General features: G+C 39.0%; 1 protein-coding gene across 1 annotated transcript in view; it reads right to left on the bottom strand.

Annotated features, from left to right (window-relative positions):
* LOC145439461 (kelch-like protein 25) overlaps positions 1–17,107 on the bottom strand; it is a 39,284-nt gene extending 22,177 nt beyond the window's left edge. The window contains exons 1-6 of the mRNA XM_080316947.1: positions 16,997–17,107; positions 16,520–16,668; positions 6,834–6,954; positions 6,576–6,729; positions 3,113–3,330; positions 259–402 (exon numbers count right to left, since the gene is read on the bottom strand). Coding sequence (XP_080173073.1) covers positions 259–402; positions 3,113–3,330; positions 6,576–6,729; positions 6,834–6,954; positions 16,520–16,584 — 702 coding nt within the window. The 5' untranslated portion in view covers positions 16,585–16,668; positions 16,997–17,107. The remainder of the gene's footprint in view (positions 1–258; positions 403–3,112; positions 3,331–6,575; positions 6,730–6,833; positions 6,955–16,519; positions 16,669–16,996) is intronic.
* Between the last annotated feature and the right edge of the window lie 744 nt (positions 17,108–17,851).

The following is a 17,851-nucleotide window of genomic DNA, read 5'->3' as shown; positions in this document are numbered from 1 at the left end:
GAAGAAAAAGAGCAAGAAATAGCTTTTAAAAATGACCGACAAAGAAACAAAAACATCGAAGAAGAATGCGACATCGGGCACTAGGGCAAGGTGAATGTCAGTTTAAGACACCCCAACCGATCAGTAGTTCTGTATCCCCTATCTCTTCATTACATCACATTGTGTGTCTTGTATATTGCATTGTACATTACATGTGTGTCTTGGGCAGATAAAAATATAATCTGACATTATTGACTATTATTATTAGAATGAACAAACCTCATGATCCACAAGAAATCTTCTGTAAGATAACGGCACGTTCATGAACTCGATATGTTTCATCATACTGAATAGTGATGCAGCTCTTGAAGAGTCGTAGTTGATCCAGACCATGAGAGCCTTGCATTTTGCACGGTCACTTTCCTGAATTTAGATAGGAATAATTCAAACAGAAGCTAGGGCCATTTTTACAATATTGTTGTAAGTTTAATCTTCCACCGCAATGAAATCGAAACTATTGGTGCGATAAACCAGGTTTGATCAATTGTGACTGCCATCAAATAATCAATGCTTACTGGACAGGGAAGTCAAAGTCACGATAATTTTTATGCAACTTTGACTTGGACTCCAAAGTCCCAACTCCATCAAATTTCAATATTGACTATAATTGAGCTCTGAATAATATAATATAAAAGTTCTGGATATAACTTTATACTTTTTGTTACATCAATTCCCAGCCCATTTCTCATTTGGGAACCACCACATTCTGGCATAGTGAACCAAAAGCAAGGAAACTCGTATTAGCAGGCCAGACCTTAATGATATGATTGTGATGTCACATGAACGTCGATAGCTACTAATTGATTTGATTGATTAACTTTTTAATACTGGCCATTCTACGTTCGAGGATATGAATAAATGTGTTTTTATCTGTGTGAAATCAGCGTTTTCAAACTGCAATAAAGCAGTTGTTGCAAAGTCATAGACCAAACCTAATTAGCGAGAAGGTATCAACTAATGACTTCGATGTGTTGAAAGTGTAATTCCATGTCAAATCAACCACACTCGTCTCCACTAGGTCACAGATTGCAATAAAAATGGAGGGGTAAATCTGGTATCTAGCCCCGAGTAGTGCAGCAAACTTAATTTATCAAAATTGGTCCACCCATCATAGAGTTATCGCATTTTAAAAAATAACCAATAAGTTGAATTGCTTTTACATTCCCTCTTCCAGTAGCGGTCATAAAACAGCATTCAGTAGTCAAATAGTAGGGAGTGGATTATGGTGTCTAATGATAGAATGGAAGTAACTTTTGCTATTGAAAGCATAATTTCCCCCAATCAAATGTGGTTAGGGGTTAAAATCAGCGTTAGTACCTGACACTTTTCAACATCGATCATGCGTAACATGATCTTCAAATAGATATCGCGCAATTCTGTCTACACGCAAATTGGAAAGTAACATGTCATACGAAAGCTTGTTCAGAGAGAAACATGGCTAAGATGTTTTGCTAACTAATATTTGATGAGTAGTACCTCTAAATTACCTTTATATAAATACTTCTAAGCCCATGGGATAATTCAATTTGAGAATAATCAAAAGAGAGATTGGGAATGGGGATTTTGCTGTAATTTGGCTCAAAATATCATGAAGTATATATGACTGAATATCAATTCATTTTGAATAAATTACATAAGTAGTTTTCAAGTTCTTGCATGATAAAAAACAAGCTTTTTACGCTCATTCAACTGTGAGATGGAAGTGTTTTTGCGTAGGTTTGAAATTGTCTATTTTGACAATAAAAAGTTGTTCTCTTTGTTATGTTGTAGGTCTATAAATTGATCTTTTCTATAATGCAAGACAAAAATTAATGATTATTGGTTGACAACCTAAAATGTAACTCATTACCAACAGAAACCACTGATGCGTAGCAACAATATTTCCACGGTCTCTCTCTCATTTATGTCTCCTTCAAACCTTTTGTAAAGGGTGTCAAATGAAAGCTGATATAACATAGAATTCTTAGGAAATGAGTGACTTGCTGGAATTTGTCTCAAGGTAACACAGCAACTAGAATATCGAAGACTATTTTTTAGCACAATATTACATTTTCATGACCTGATATATGCCCTGTTTTCACAACTTTCTCAGTAAATATTACAAGCAAACCTATTTTCTAAGGATTCTAGGTTACAACAGCTTTCATATGCCACTCTTCATAACTTCAAGTAGACAGAAATGAGAGGGAGACTCCAGAAATATTATTACGCTTGAGTGATTTCCAGGGGCACTGTCTTTTAACTGGAGCTAAATTCTGGGCTGTGCACCAAAAATCATTAATTTTGCACCTGCATGATAGAATAGATCAATTTATACAATATAACAATGTGAACAACATTTTAAGCTAAGGTCAAAGTAGCTCATTTACATACAATTCCAAATATGTTTAAAAACGGTCCTTCAATTTCACGGTTGAATGAGCATAAAAAGCATGTTTTTCATCATGCGATAACTTGAAACCTACTGAACTAATTCATTTCAAATAAATTACAACTTAGCCAGATATACTTTAGGATGTTTTGAGTCAAATTTTATATCATATTCGTTTTATTTGCAATTTTCACCAGTTCAATACATCACAAAATTGTGATACAATGAAAAGATAGCAAGGTCTCGAAACTACTTGGAGTAGTCTTTGAAATTTCGGCAAAATCTGACACTATGTGGATACAAAATCTATTTTTTTGGTTGATCTGACACAGAATTATCCCGAAAACGAATTTAACCGGGTAAAGATCATCAAAATCATTGCCCCTGGCCCTGTGATCCGTGATCTTTCGTTAGCTGATCCGCTGCAGTTAATTTGGAATTTTCCATTCATTCACTACATGGCTTCAACGCAAAATGACAGTGAAATTTTCGGTGCAGAATGGGCTCGTCACTTAGCCGGACATATACGGATAGAGATCATTGGAGCACATGTCTGCGAAATACGGCCGCATTAAGCCGCATGCGGCTCACAAGTCCTGAATTGGTGATGTATGCATTATATTATGAAAACATGTTTGACTGTTCGACCATTCCCAGTATCGTAATGTCCAGCCTTAGGAATACCACTATAGTTCATAATACCTTCAGTCCATCTGAAGACAGCAGAAAATCCAAATACTCTGCTTCAATTTTCTTAAACTCGTCCATTTTTGCAATTGTTCGAAAGTTCTTCAACGCAAATTCATTGCAAACAGAAACAAGTCTGGAGCAATCGTAAAGATTTGCAATCTGCCTCGTTGTGAAGAATGTTGCACAGTCAAGTTCATTCTCCAGAAGCACGGCGATCCCATTGTACAGTCCTATAACAAAATGTATATGTGAATGTGAAATTGGGAATGACCCAGTGACGTGCGGCGATGCCACTCTTTATGTGCAGGCTACGTTGGACGGTACTACGTATACGTATCCACAATTGTAGGTAGGAATGGTTAGTACATTACAGGTACATCAGTTAGAGAAAGTAGCCTATTTGCTCTGCAATACACGTTTGCCGTCGCAACAGCGCAAAACTTACTACAATGTCGGTTCGCAATATCAGTGACCCATAGCTACTGTCAGATCAGTGACCAACAATCAGTGAGCAAATTAATTTGTGCCTCACCTTGTATTGTGATTGTATGTAACTAAGCCGAATTTCACACTCCTTGGGGTTTTGGTGCACCAATATTATCAATATATGGATTTTCGAAGGCAGTACGAAAATAGCATTCAAATATTATTAGTTATCATTAGGGCGATTTTTATACATGTCAAAATAATGTCTAAATTGTAGCATCAGGTCAAAAAATTGTCACAGTTGTTTAAAAAGTCAAAGTCTATTTGTAATCTGCATTTCGTATGCATCGTAGATGTTTCCACTGTCAGTGAACTAATCATTTGAAATTTGATATCTTGTAACCTACTTTATAGGCCTACCGTTGTGGATGGCCCATTTTCTGCTCATTATCAATCATAAATGGTCAAATAAAGCAAATAGGTTGACATGGCTCAACGTACTGCAGTATCCTAACCGAAGCAAGACTGCGTGGGCATTGGTTCTTATATCAAGAAACACATGGTGAAAAATTGTGATGTAATAGACAACATTGTCAGAATGAAGCAACACGGTGTGTCACCAGCAGTGTACGCACAACTTCAATGTTGCCAGTCAACAACTGCTGCTGTTGAACGTTCTTTCTCAATTCTTGGCAAGCTACTTAATAAGGACAGAGATTTTCTACCCAAGAATGTAGGAAAGTCTTTCGTTGTCCCACAACAAATTTTAGTTATTTCTACCACAATGCGTGATGTAACGTACTGGAATTCTACATAGGTCCAGATTTCAATAAAGTAAAGTTTTTTTCATGTAAAATTTGTCAGTTTTCAAGTCAAAAAAGTTTTTCATGTAAAAATTTGTCATTTATCAAGTCGAAATTTTTTTACATATATAAGGGTAAAATTTTGTGATATAACATGTGAAGCTTGGCTAGTATGTGTCTCATCCAGACTTGTACAAACTAGTTGATGGTCAACTAACTAGCGGAAAATTGGGTAGTTCTAGTTCTAGTTCCGGAATTTGAAAATCGGGTAGTTCTAGTCATAGTTGCGAGTTTTAAAAATTGAATAGTTTTAGTTGCGCTAAAGTAGTTTGTACAAGTCTGGTCTCATCTCTCCTTTCGTACTATACTTCTGTTCAAAAAATATGCAAACTGCGTAATTTCGGGTTTAAAATGTTCATAATTACTCAAATACTCATTCATAAAGATCGGTCTAAAATACCAATATAATCATTGAAGGTTGTCACAATTAACTTTCAATTTACCAGACGACAGGTTGGCCACTGCATCATTTGCCTCCCTTGACCGCATGTCCTGATATTAATGATGTAGAATTTGCTTATTCAAAATCGGTTCCATTTTTTCTGTTTCGTTCCCAAGCTAGATATTGACTATGACTAGATTGATTCAGCTTTTTAAGCAGCTTGCAAATTTATCAAACAGTAAGAGCCTTATATAGTTTTCCTTTCAATGCTAACATATCCAAATAGATGGGAAATTTGAAAGACCTTTACATTTGTCAATAAATGAGATCATCTACTCTTAATACATACCGTAACCCTATTATCAGTGTGAATATATATGTTAGAATCAGTGCTATGGCTGATCGAAACAGCTTATCCTCGATGTCCCCTGAAAACCATTAGGGTCAATAGAGTCTAAGGTCCTACCACATCAATATTTTTACTTATTCAGAATATGATTGGTCACTTCAGTACTCCAGTGCATCTAGGTCAGTGGTTCCAACCCTTTTTGTCTTCATTCGGCACTTCAGATTTATTAGATAGGTAGATAGACAGTCTTTTATTCGTCACATCAATAAATAAAGAAGTGTACAAAACTAATTGCTTTATAGACTGGGAGACGACGAGGGGCCGTTAGGCCTTCAGAGTCAGTCGCCACCCGTTTGGAGTGTTTGATGTATGAAAGGTAATTACATGAACATAATATATATCAAATCACACACATATACGTAGAGTCAATATTCAATATATATATGACTAACAACGCGATGTTAAGCTTTAATAAAGGTGTAATAAAGGTTAAACTTAGAACAAACATTGTAAAAAGAAGAAGAAAACAATATCAATAGTACGTTTGGAGGAGATAATTTTTATATTTAGTTTTGAATTGCCATGGCGGTATTGGTATCAGCTCCTCGGGGCGGTTATTCCAAGTTTTCGCACCGAAAAAATGCAAACTATTGCGTGATGAGGATCGGCGAACCAGCGGTAGCGAAATAGAATTTCTTGATACCTGTCTAGTATCATAACCATGTGTTTCCGCAAAAGTTATAAAATGAGATTTAAAGTAAGACCTGTTTGTGTGGAATATGGTGTGCATCATCTTTGCCGTCTCATACTGAATTAGTTAGGCAACTCTGAGTATACCATGACTTCGATATTCCGGGATATTCTGAGTCTTCATTCCCCACTACCCAAACTATCGTCATATTTCCTTTTAACTTTTGTCATTACGGAGCAGCTATCTGCTTGTTTGAGTGCCCAAGACACACAACCACACAAGTACGCAAGACAATCGCCTATAACTGCAACATAAAACGTATTGTGAATCGATACTGGTAATCCTAAAAATTCAGCGAAGGCGTTATTTCATGTCATAATGGCCGTGCTGAATGCGTTTGTGACGCCATGGTTGGTTATACAGAGTGAAAAATGGTTTTTGTGAACAACACGCAATATAATTTTCGATGCATACATTCCAGAGCAGTTAACTGGTAATGGTTATCACGCATGTGTCTCCGTAAAAATGTAGACTATCCTGTATACAATGTTTAACAAATGCATCTATTTCCCACCAGAAACCATTGAATTTCCCACCGGTTGGGAAACACTGATCCAGGTCATATGAAATTTTAGTTTATGCCCGATGTAATTTGTACTTTGGATTAAAACTACACTAATGCGTTGTTCTATCGTTACTTACATGCATAAACAATGAAAATCAAGAAATTGGAGTCCAGGTATGATACTTCCGAAAATACTTACTGTGTAATCTGAGCATATGAGCAACGTGGAGCAGATCCACTTGCCTTTCATCAGAAACAGAAGCCTCTCCAGTGTACATGAATTCTATACATTTTTGAATGGATTTGTCATCAGCATCCTGGATTTCAACAACTCCTTCATGACTTTCTTTGGTCTAGAATTAGAACAGGGAACGAAATTTTGATTTTCACCCACCAAATTCGGGTTACTGAATATACAGTATAGTCATCCCCACCATTCGTAATAATTTATACTCACATCATGACTTAGCATTCCTTCAAAGTATTCAGAGCTGGCGGCAACTACGCATCTATGAACAGGTATGCTCTTTTTCCCAGTCTTAATAATAAAATCACAATACTTGCTTTCTTTCCTGAACCTGAAGGAGAAAATAAATTTAGCCTAATTTGTAGAGTGGTGGCAAATCTAGACTAGTTACAATACAATTTCCATATAAACCGGTATGTGATCCGGGCCCTGTGGATATAAAGCTGTGTCAGCTGTATCAGCCTGTGGATATAAAGCTGTGTCAGCTGTATCAGCCTGTGGATATAAAGCTGTATCAGCTGTATCACCCTGTGGATATAAAGCTGTATCAGCTGTACCACCCTGTGGATATAACGCTGTATCACAGCTCTATCAGCTGCATCACTCTACCTGTATGCAGTGGCGTAGCAGCCACCTGGCGGTTCTGGCTCTGCGCCAGGGGCGGCAGGCTCCAAGGGGGCGGCAAAATGTGGCTGCACAGTGAGAGAGATGCCTGCATCATCGTGATGGTTTGAAGACGGAGATGCGATAAGGACTTTATAGTAAGGTCATCTAGTGTGCACCACGTTTTTTTTCTCCTCCGTGATTGCTGGGCGTCTAGCGGGATAACCGCGGATACCAGTTTTCGAGTCTTCGGTCTGACCCGGCCGGGGATCGAACCCACAACCTACCAATCAAGAAGCCGGACGCATCACCATTACACTATCTCGCGCAGCGTGTAGACAACCGGCTAAAAGAAGAGTGCTTAGTAGTCCTATAGCTGGCGTCCCGTCAGCTAAAATTTAATCAAACAGGTCTCAATCGAAAGCTAGTGTCGCTCTGATTCCGAAAACACGAATTAATATGTTAACATGGCGATGGAATCACTCCGAAATAGCCGTCACGGCCGATTGTTCGGAGAGTTCGCAGAAAAAGAAGAATGCCTGGCGAACAAACAGAAGATGCTGGCCTCAGTGTTGTTGAAGAATTTAGACGATGCATGTTTCAAGCATAGGACAGATTTAAACTTGAAGCTGAAACTAGGTTTACCGGAATTCACCACTTAAATGATATATTTGGATTTTTGAATTCCCACGCGCTGCTGCAAAGCGAAAGTCACAATTTATTCACCAGCGCTTTTAGAAGCACTTATGACGACGAGGTGGACTTTTTGGAGTTAGCTGCGAAAATTGTCATGCCTTATACCTCGAATTAGGGATCATATAAAGCAGAAGATTGCTAGCTTTTCATACAAACCAATATGAGGCCTCTAGGACAGGGGTTCTCAACCTGGGGGGCGCGCCCTCGTTGGGGGGGGGCGTGAAAGCATCTTAAGAGGGGGCGCGTGAAAGCATCTTAAGAGGGGGCGCGAAGAATCGGTCAAATGAATTTTTTTCGCGCTATGCGCGATTTACCTCCAATTCACGCGTGTTTCTCTATATATAGACCCAGTTTCTTATTTTTGAATTCTCTCATCAACAGTCATAACCTTCCACGCCATCAAACAATCTGTTAGGGTTGCTAGCATCCCGGTTGGATCTTTTAATATGACGATACGAGGGCGCGGAATTTTTCACTATCCTAAAGAGGGGCGTGTCTAAAAAAAAGTTGCGAACCACTGCTCTAGGACGAACACAAATTAAGTTATTATCATATGAAGTTGTTCAACTTGAGATTTTAAAAGGGTTAAGAGGCTGGTGCGGAGCAGTGAAACCACGTTTGATCGTAGTGCAACAACGTTTGATGTTTTACAGTGGTTGTTTAATGCAAAGCTACTTGATTCGACACCTTATTTATGCTCGTGTCTGAAACTTTATCTGAACATTGGTGTTTCAACTGCGAGCTGTGTGAGGAGCATCTCAAAGCTCAAACTGATCAAGTCTTATATATTTAGTTCTATCATGATTCATGAATAATGATCGGCTATCAGCTCCATCCATTCTGTCTATAGAAAGAGACTACGTTCAAAAACTTGAATTTGAAGATATTATCGCTGCTTTTGCTTTGAGGCGGCCATTGATTTTCTATTTGTACAATACATTCGTTCGCTATTTCTTGTTTTTAATATTTTTGGCGTCATTAACGTCGAGACGGTGAAGCTGAGAAGCGGCATATTATTTGTAATTATTCTTATTGACAAGATTACTTGAACATCAATCTATGTCGAAATTTGATGAAGTCTACCTAGGGGGCGGCATTTTCAAGAGAGCCAGGGGCGGCAGCACATGCTGCTACGCCAGTGCCTGTATGGATTCGGTGTCTTGTGTTCAAAATATTCTCAATTTGTTATCATTATTTTTTTTAATTACTTTAACTTTGAGAATCATCGCTGCTCCCATGTTATATAAGACAAACCGTACCGAGATTCACCCAGGTATCACTCTGCAATAAGTATCACGTCTATACTATGTCTGAGATGCGCGAAATAGTCTAGTAGGCTATCACTCAAGTATCAACCATGTCACTCAGGTATGAACTGTATCACTCAATTATCAGCTTTATCATCCAGGTTTCTCTCTACATAAAAAGTATCACGCCAAGACTAGCCTACGTCTGGGATTCAAAATAGTCAGGTATCGGAACACAAGGGTATCGTCCCCTACAGTGATTATGCAAACACGCATTGTCAGACGTAAACTAGATCATCATCATCATTGGTTTATTAGCATTATCAGGACGCATTATAGCCAGGGCCGTAACAGCACTTCGTCAGCCCCCCCCCCACCCCCCCAAAAAAAAAAAACGTTGGTCTTGGGCTTCCTATAGGGCAGTGGTTCCCAACCTGTGGTACGCGTACCACTAGTGGTACGCGAAGGTCTTCCAAGTGGTACGCGAGTAGATTCTGTTTTTTTTCGACCGAAGGGAGTTATTAGCTCAGGTGGGGTTGAACACAAAGATGGTTCTCCAATAAACTTCTAGCTTAGCATGGCCTCCTCGTACTCGACGCTAGCTTCTCACGCTATTCCCCAGCTGCTAATTTTCCCTTCTACGTGTGAGTGCGAGAAAGGATTTCCATCCCTGATGACTATCAAGACGAAAAACCGAAACCGACGTGTTGCGCCCATTCATGACTTTCGATGCGCTGTGAGCAAACGTATGCCACGTGTCGACCAGCTAGTGGAAAATAAACAATATATTATCGGGAATTGCATATAGATTGCTATCAATGTTTTTCCTCTCTCTGCTCACGTAATCTGATTTAGGCTACCGACCGGTAGAGCTGAGAGAGGTGTGTTTGAAAAGGTAGGACCCCTCGAATAATAATTAATTACACATCTCCGGGTGTGTACCCGTTGGCAGGAAACAGCACTTCGTCAGGCTCCGCAAAAAACCTTGAGTCTTGGGCTCCTATATAGGGTGATAAACCGTCCCCATCAAGTTGTTCGCTTTTGCCATGAAATTATTGTTGTACTGTCTAGTGAGCCAGCGTGAAGCGCGAAAATTTTGGATACAGAGAGAGAGAGAGATGATATTCTTTTTCGCCCGCATCATCAAGATGCTTTGACGACGGAGTTGCAATACGGCCCCATGAGGTCATCTAGTCCGCGCCCCCGTTTTTTTTCTCCTCCATGCTATCCGTGATTGCTGAGCGCCTAGCAGGATAGCTGCGGATACCAATTTTCGAGTCTTTGGTATGACCCGGCCGGGGATCGAACCCACGACCTACCGCTCGAGAAGCCGGACGCATAACCATTACACTATCTCGCTCGGTTCATTCATGCTACAGATGATATATGAGTGATACAGCTGCGATACAACAGATACAGCTGTGATACAGCTTTATATCCACATGGTGATATAGCTGATACAGCTGATACTGCTGATACAGCTGATACTGCTGATACAGCTGATACTGCTGATACAGCTGATACAGCTTTATATCCACAGGGCCTGTGATCCGTATCAATTTGATACAAATTACTGAATTTGTATGCACATTTCATAAGCCTCAAAGTTCAATGCATCCAAACTGAAGATTCGTAAATTCATGATTTCGTATAGAATTAAGAAGGATGGTTAGAATGAGTAGGATTTGACACGAATGACGGTAAATGACAGATAAGGAATAGAAATTCAATACACTATATCATTTTGGTGTCTTTTTCACACTGCACGCGCACAAACTGCCAATGTAGTGTTATGACAAGGGTTCCTAAACTGGGGTCCATGGACCTCTTAGAGATCTGTGATCTAGTTTTAGGGAGTCCTTGAAAGGACAATGTTGAACTATACATCATTATGAAACTATGTAATTCGGCAATAATGATGTGAGTGGCAATGTGACTTATTTTTATTATTCTAGGGATGATGTTGCCTAAATAGAGTTGAGCTGGATGTGATAATCGTCATTCATTATTTCAGTCATCGGCTTCTGAAATGTTGGGGGTACGTGCAACTGCCCTCCAAACTTGAAGACTGTGTTCTTAAATAAAAAAGTTTAGGAACCCCTGCATTATGCCAAATCTCTCTCAAACGCTATCGGATAGAGTAGGCTTACTATTTATTGGCGGTTGAAACGGTATTTTATTTGAAGTGTGGTCCTGAATCAGCCGTTGAGCCCCGTACACTAACTCACGTCAATCAGATTTCCTATCACCTGTGCTTACTATGGATTGAGAACAATTGTGAAATTGCTTCCGCCCTTTATACATGTCAGGTAGCTATAATTTAGCTGTACAATAATTCTGATCAACAAAATGCTCTATTCCGTCACATTCAAGTAAATATTGTCAAATAAACCATTGAATACCAAACTGATTGCAGCTACAGATTCTCAAGTGCATCGCTAATCTTGGGTACCAGTATTCACTTTGACGACTTGCTCCCTATGTAAAAACATGTTGACTATAGGCCTATATCAAAGATCTGTTTCACGTATGTCTAGGGCCATATTTGCCGCACCTCAAAACCCTTAATTGTTGACCCGAGATCGAAGGGCGCCCAAAATTATGTCCCCGAAATTTGGTCATGGCCATATGGGGTCCCAAGACCAATGTTTTTGGGAGGTGACGAAGCACTGTTAAGGCCCTGTGTGTATCCACAATACCAGTAGAATCAGGAGCTTCCTATATGAAAATGCAAGTAAAATTGTAAAGCCATATTATTTACATTAGACCTATTTTTTCAAGAAATCGAAAATTTCCACCGAGGACGCACAAATGTCCTCCATTTTGGCAATTCGTCCTCCTTTATAGCTTTGACAGCCAGGCGATTGTACAATGTACGGGGACAACAAAAAACGCCATAGCCTATAAGACGTAAAATCTGGATTCCGACGGCAGTGACGTCAAGGTTGACTACAAAATGGTCAACCATAATTTATTTTACGTTGAAGTGGGTCTTATGGTAGTCGAGTTGGAAAAATGCCCTTTATTTTTTTTCAGTCAACACAATAAAATTTCCCGTAAAAATTTTCAAATTACGAATTTTTTCGTCTGCTCTCATAACTTTTGTAACTATTAAAAAGTGTGCTCCTTCCCGGATCTCGAAAGATCGTATGATCGAGCATGCGACCTTGACGTTCAACTAGTCTGATCACACCCGCATCAAAGTTACACTTGTCTCTATACAGTCTGGCTGTAAAAAGTGTTAGTTAAAGAAGGAAAGGTTACAGAAGATTCAAAACATCGCGTCCTGGTTACTCGGTCGAAAAATTCAGTCGCCGGTGCTCGATGTCGGTAAAGCCTCAGAGTCTTTGAGCTGTGCTGTTTTTTCAATAAGATTACTCAACGCAGGCGACGTGTGATTCGTAAAGTAGCCTACATGGAAATCACCACTATAAAGGGTCGTTGAATGTAGGCTATGTTTATGTAATTGAAAATGATGCGTGCAGCTGTGAATGGTTTTGCGCACTATGCCATTTCAATTTGACTCATTTTATTCTATAGATAGCATAGCCATTATCAACTTCAGAAGAGTCTGTGATGAAACTAGCCTAGACTGATTACGTCTATCAGCTATTTCGATAATAACAATGACATATGACAGCAAATAACACTGGGCAACAATTTTGAATAAAAAATTTGTTGACTTTGATTTTGCACTTGATTTAGGCTAATTTTGTTGTGCTGATTCCAAAAACGTCGCTGATTTTTTTTCTATCACGTCAAGTTGTTGCTCTACGACAGACCAGGGCAAAGTGCGGGCTGCGGTCCAAATGTGCCCCGCAGAGCTATTCTGTGCGGCCCACGAAATTTGCTTCGAATTCCAAACATAAAACCTACTTTTTAATGTTACTCCGTGGACTATAACCATAGGCTGTTTAAACTGAACCGAAAATTTGTTTACTTTTAAGCCTGTTCATTAGTATGCCGCGATTATGCAGCCTATACGTAACTCGCATGTGATTGCGTAATCCAGATTCAAAATACTGTCAATGTAGAAAATTATGCCGCAACAATTAAAGTCACAAGAAGTCACCAAACCATCTTGTTGCCAAATCCCTCATTCGTAAAACAAGTTAATCAATGCCCGTGAATACTAAGTGTCATCATCACCGATAAATGATGAACGGGCATGTCAAAAAACAAGGCCGAAAGCTGAAATCCAAAAGAAGGTTTGCAGCATTAAATATTTGTTTACTGGTGCCAGGACTAAACCCGTCTTTTTAGCAGTTAGCGCCGAGCAGGTTGTCGTGTTTGAGGAGTATAATTTAAGTCTGCCTTGCAACAAAAACACGAAGACATACACCAGGTCAAGGGAGTAAGATTTTCAGAAGAACTGCAGGCTTCGCTTAACAACAAGGCTAATTCGCCAAGCTACACACTGCTCGGAAGGCAGCACCCCAAGACAATAAGATTTGTAGTTTTCCACATACATTTTGATGTCTTGATAGAAAAACGTGGATAGGGGTTTAAAGAGAGTTCAAAATGCATCATATTTAACACTGTTAAGAAATATGACGGTAAATAACACTGGGCAACGATTTTGAACGAAAAATTTGTTGACTTTGCTTTTACATTTGATTTAGGCTAATTTTTGTGTGCTGATTCCAAAATGGCCACTGGTTTTCTTCTATCACATCAGGTTTTTGTTTACGATATATATCTCCCAAATATGCAAATTTTCACGAATTTAGCCATATTACTTTCCCTTACCATAAAGAAATCCACACTTTTATCATATAGGCCTAATAAGTTATAGCCAAGGCTAAAGTGTGGCATTCTCCAGAATGGCAAAGTCTTAGGTGCAGTAACAATTGCACTCTACGTTAATCTTCGTCAATAATACAGAAACATGAAGAATAATATATAAACATTGAATCACAAGCACGATTGGATCATATGTGTCAGCTCTGAAATATTGTGTTTTCTTAGTGGTTAGACAATAAGGATGCACAATTGCACATGTAACCCTGATCCACATGTGCCACTGCCATATGTTATGTTGGACAGCAGACATTCAAAAAAGCTTAAATATCTAAATAATTTCTTGTAAAACCTTGGCATAGTCAGCAATGGGCAAGAAGAAAGCGTCCCCAATATCTGAAGTTGATAACGGTTATATACCAAAGTAGATTTCATAGGTTAGCTGACTATTGCTCGAGTATCGAACGAGACAATCCACATAATTATGAGTTATTAGCTAGCGTAAATTTGGACCATGAAACTCGCACTTTATTTGTCCTGCAGAAGCAATATCAGTTTGAATGAACTAACTAAAGCAGTGCAAATGTTTATTTCAAGTCTATTGATGTACTTTCAGTCGCTTGTGGTTTTTGAAACGTTTTATACAATAAACACAAAATATTAAAAGTAGTAGGCTACTTTTATGCGGGTTATAAGACAATGTGGTGGGTGCCTAACCAAAAAACGTGACGTGATAGGGGAAAACGGAAGCCATTCCTGAATTCAGCGCCCAAAAGTTGGACAAAATCAGTTTTCTGAATAAAGTCAACAAAAATTGTGTTCACCAGTGTAATTCATTAATCAACCGTCACTTTCTCAGTCCCTAATATCAACACATCCACTGACCAGCATTTATTCCCAGTGTAATTCACCGCTTTCCATTTAGAAATAAAATTAATAGGCTGGAGATTGGAGAATATCGCTAAAATTTTTGACTCGACCCGCCAACGTATTTTCTGCTTCTCATTTGACTCGCGGAATAAAATAATTGCCCACCCCTGCTCTACGATATATGCCAGAAATAAGCAAATTTTCACGAATTTAGCCATATTTCTTCTTCCTATCATACAGAAATCTACACTTTTATCATATAATAAGTTGTATTCAAAGGGGTCAATTGAATTATGAAGAAAAAAGGTAGGCCTACTGGTATCGATCTAAGCCCGTGCTTTCAACCATTTTTGGTTAGAGGATGCAATCATCCAAGGATATTTCAGACACATATTTGATGCAAACGGAAGGATATGGAAAGAAAAATAAACATTACATAAATCAGATATCAGCTACAGGTCCAATGCCCCATTCAGCTTATCCAGTGTAACTGGAAATACCTATGCACTCAATAATTTGGATCAAGATGAAGATTTCAGGGATAACAGGCCTAATGATGAAGATTTCGAAATCGAAGATGATTCAGAGTGTAGAGTAGTCCATCAACACAAGTTAAATGATCTGACATAGGCTTTGGGACGATTAAGTAAGGCCTATAGAAATATTCGGAGCTTTAAGCATCCTTGCGAATTGAGAAAAGATTAATTGGCAAGAGAGGGAAGATATCTCAATTTCAATCATGAGAAACGGCGTTTTCATCGTAGGGCTACTTTTGGTAGCTTTGTATATTGTCGTGATACTGGCATTGGCATGATACTGTTACCATGGGTTGCTGGCGGAGTTAGAAATCCCGATTTAGCATACAACTCAAGTGAATGGCAAATGTCTATTGATAGCAAAAAGAGGATCCTAACGTGTGTCATTCTTCCAAATGGACATCAGACATTAAAAAAGCTGAAGTATCTAAATAATTTGCCGGAAACCTTGGCGATGGGCAAGAAGAAAGTGTCCCACAATATCCGAAAATGATGGGGATAAGATACCAGAGTAGATTGGAGCTTACATATGTTAGCTGGCTATTTCTCGAGTATGAAATGTGACAACCCACAGAATAATGAGTTATTAGCGTAATTTTGAACCCTGAAACTCGCACTTTATTTGTCCTGCAGAAGCAATATCAGTTTAAATAAACCAGAAAAAGCAGTGCAAATGTTTATTTGAAGTCTATTTATTTACATTAGACTGCTAGGGGTTTTCGAAACATTTTATACAATAAGCACTAAATATTAAAAGTAGTACTTTCACAACATGGGTTATGAGACGATGAGGTGGGTGCCTATCACAAAAACTTGACGTGATAGAGAAAAACAGCAGTCATTTTTTAATTCAGCGGCCAAAAGTTAGTCACAATCAATTGACTGATCAAAGTCAACAAAAATTGTGTTCACCCGTGTTATATTTCACGACGCCAATTTGGTTGGGCCCAAACCACAGATTATTAAATTCTGCTTTGAAGCACAAACCACAGACCAGTATGGAGTCTGTGGAGCTCGGTTAGTTACCAACACTCCGAAGTCCGAGGAAGTGGGGATTCTTATATATACATTAATTGTGTAACTTGTGTGAATGGAACAGATGACAAAACATGACAGTACATAAATCCTAGCTATTTTTATGGAAAGGTCGAGATGTTATATTGTATCAAGATATGGTGTTGACCGTTCACACATAATATCATACCTGTTCAAGGTTTCAAGAACATCCAATCCATAATCCTTGCTGTTGATATCTACTTTCCTTTCCATCGCAATAGCAATAGTCTTGTCGTACACGAGTATTAACAACTGACAACAAAAATGGTTCCACAAGAAGCTGGTAAGTCGATACAGCTGTAGACATTAATACCGTATTCAATTTGTGAAGCAGTAATGACATTATTAAACTACACTAGGTGGTCATTTGGCTGGCCGTTTTGTCTGATATATCAGGTGAGCAGCGATGATTTTCCAAGTTAAAGTAATTTATTAAAAAAATAATTAAAAAATACAACATAGTGTGAGGTGTGAGCACAGGACACCGATTCCATACAGGAGCAAGCTCCACACCGGACGAAAACTACCACCTCTATTTTAAAGCGATTCCATCATTAATACAGGTATTTGTCAATCTTGGCCTGTCATGGAACGATTGAGCACTAGTTTTGACTAGACAGCATACCTATGCGAGCGCACCGCTAACTTTCGCAAACAGAAACAGAAAATGGCGAATCCAGACTGTTTCCCTCCCGGCTCCCGAGAACACGCTGGTTTGTTTACATCGTAATTCATTAATTAGGTGATTTCCCTACAACGAGATGATCTTACCATAGTGCCCCACTATAGCAGTGGTTCCTAACCTGTGGTACACGCGTACCACTAGTGGTACGCGAAGGTCTTCCAGGTGGTACGCGAGTAGATTCTGTTTTTTTTTTGGCCGAAGAGAGTTATTAGTTCTGGTGGGGTTGACTTTAGGTTTTTTGAAGACGTCCTCGTCTTGGGTAGAGACAATCCCACCAATGACGGCCTACGTCAGGAGTGGCCAACCTGCGGCCGTAGAAGGGAATTTGTGCGGCCGTGGACACGTAATTCAATTACTATGTGTTGGCGGCCGTCAACATGAAATATGAATTTACGAATTGACCCCCGATTTCTTGATAGATTTTATTAACCTTGACATTTTCTTCGCGCTGGGCGCGATTCAATACGTCTTCATTTTTCGATTTTAAGTGGGGCCCTTCGCAATTAGATTCAAAGATTAGATTTAGATTAGATTTCAGATTAGATTTCAGATTCGAAGAGTAGAGGGAAATGATGCGCCCTATATGTAAATACCAACTCGGAATCGTGTACACCTCAATATACCGACAATCCTGATGCGAGGTTAAGAAATAACAGCATGCAACAAAGTGACAAATAACAATTGGCCCACCCGAAGATGCATCATCATTTATAACTTGACCTAAATTTTCGAAAACACCTCCTCCATCAACCATACCGGTGAATATGACCACATCCATGGGGTGAGACAGGATAA

Source organism: Botryllus schlosseri, chromosome 5, assembly GCF_051294905.1.
Source record: "Botryllus schlosseri isolate E-star chromosome 5, Bs_hap1, whole genome shotgun sequence".
Classification (NCBI taxonomy): Eukaryota; Metazoa; Chordata; class Ascidiacea; order Stolidobranchia; family Styelidae; genus Botryllus; species Botryllus schlosseri.
The sequence above is the reverse complement of the archived record's forward strand: the minus strand, read 5'-3'. Positions and strand labels throughout refer to the sequence as shown.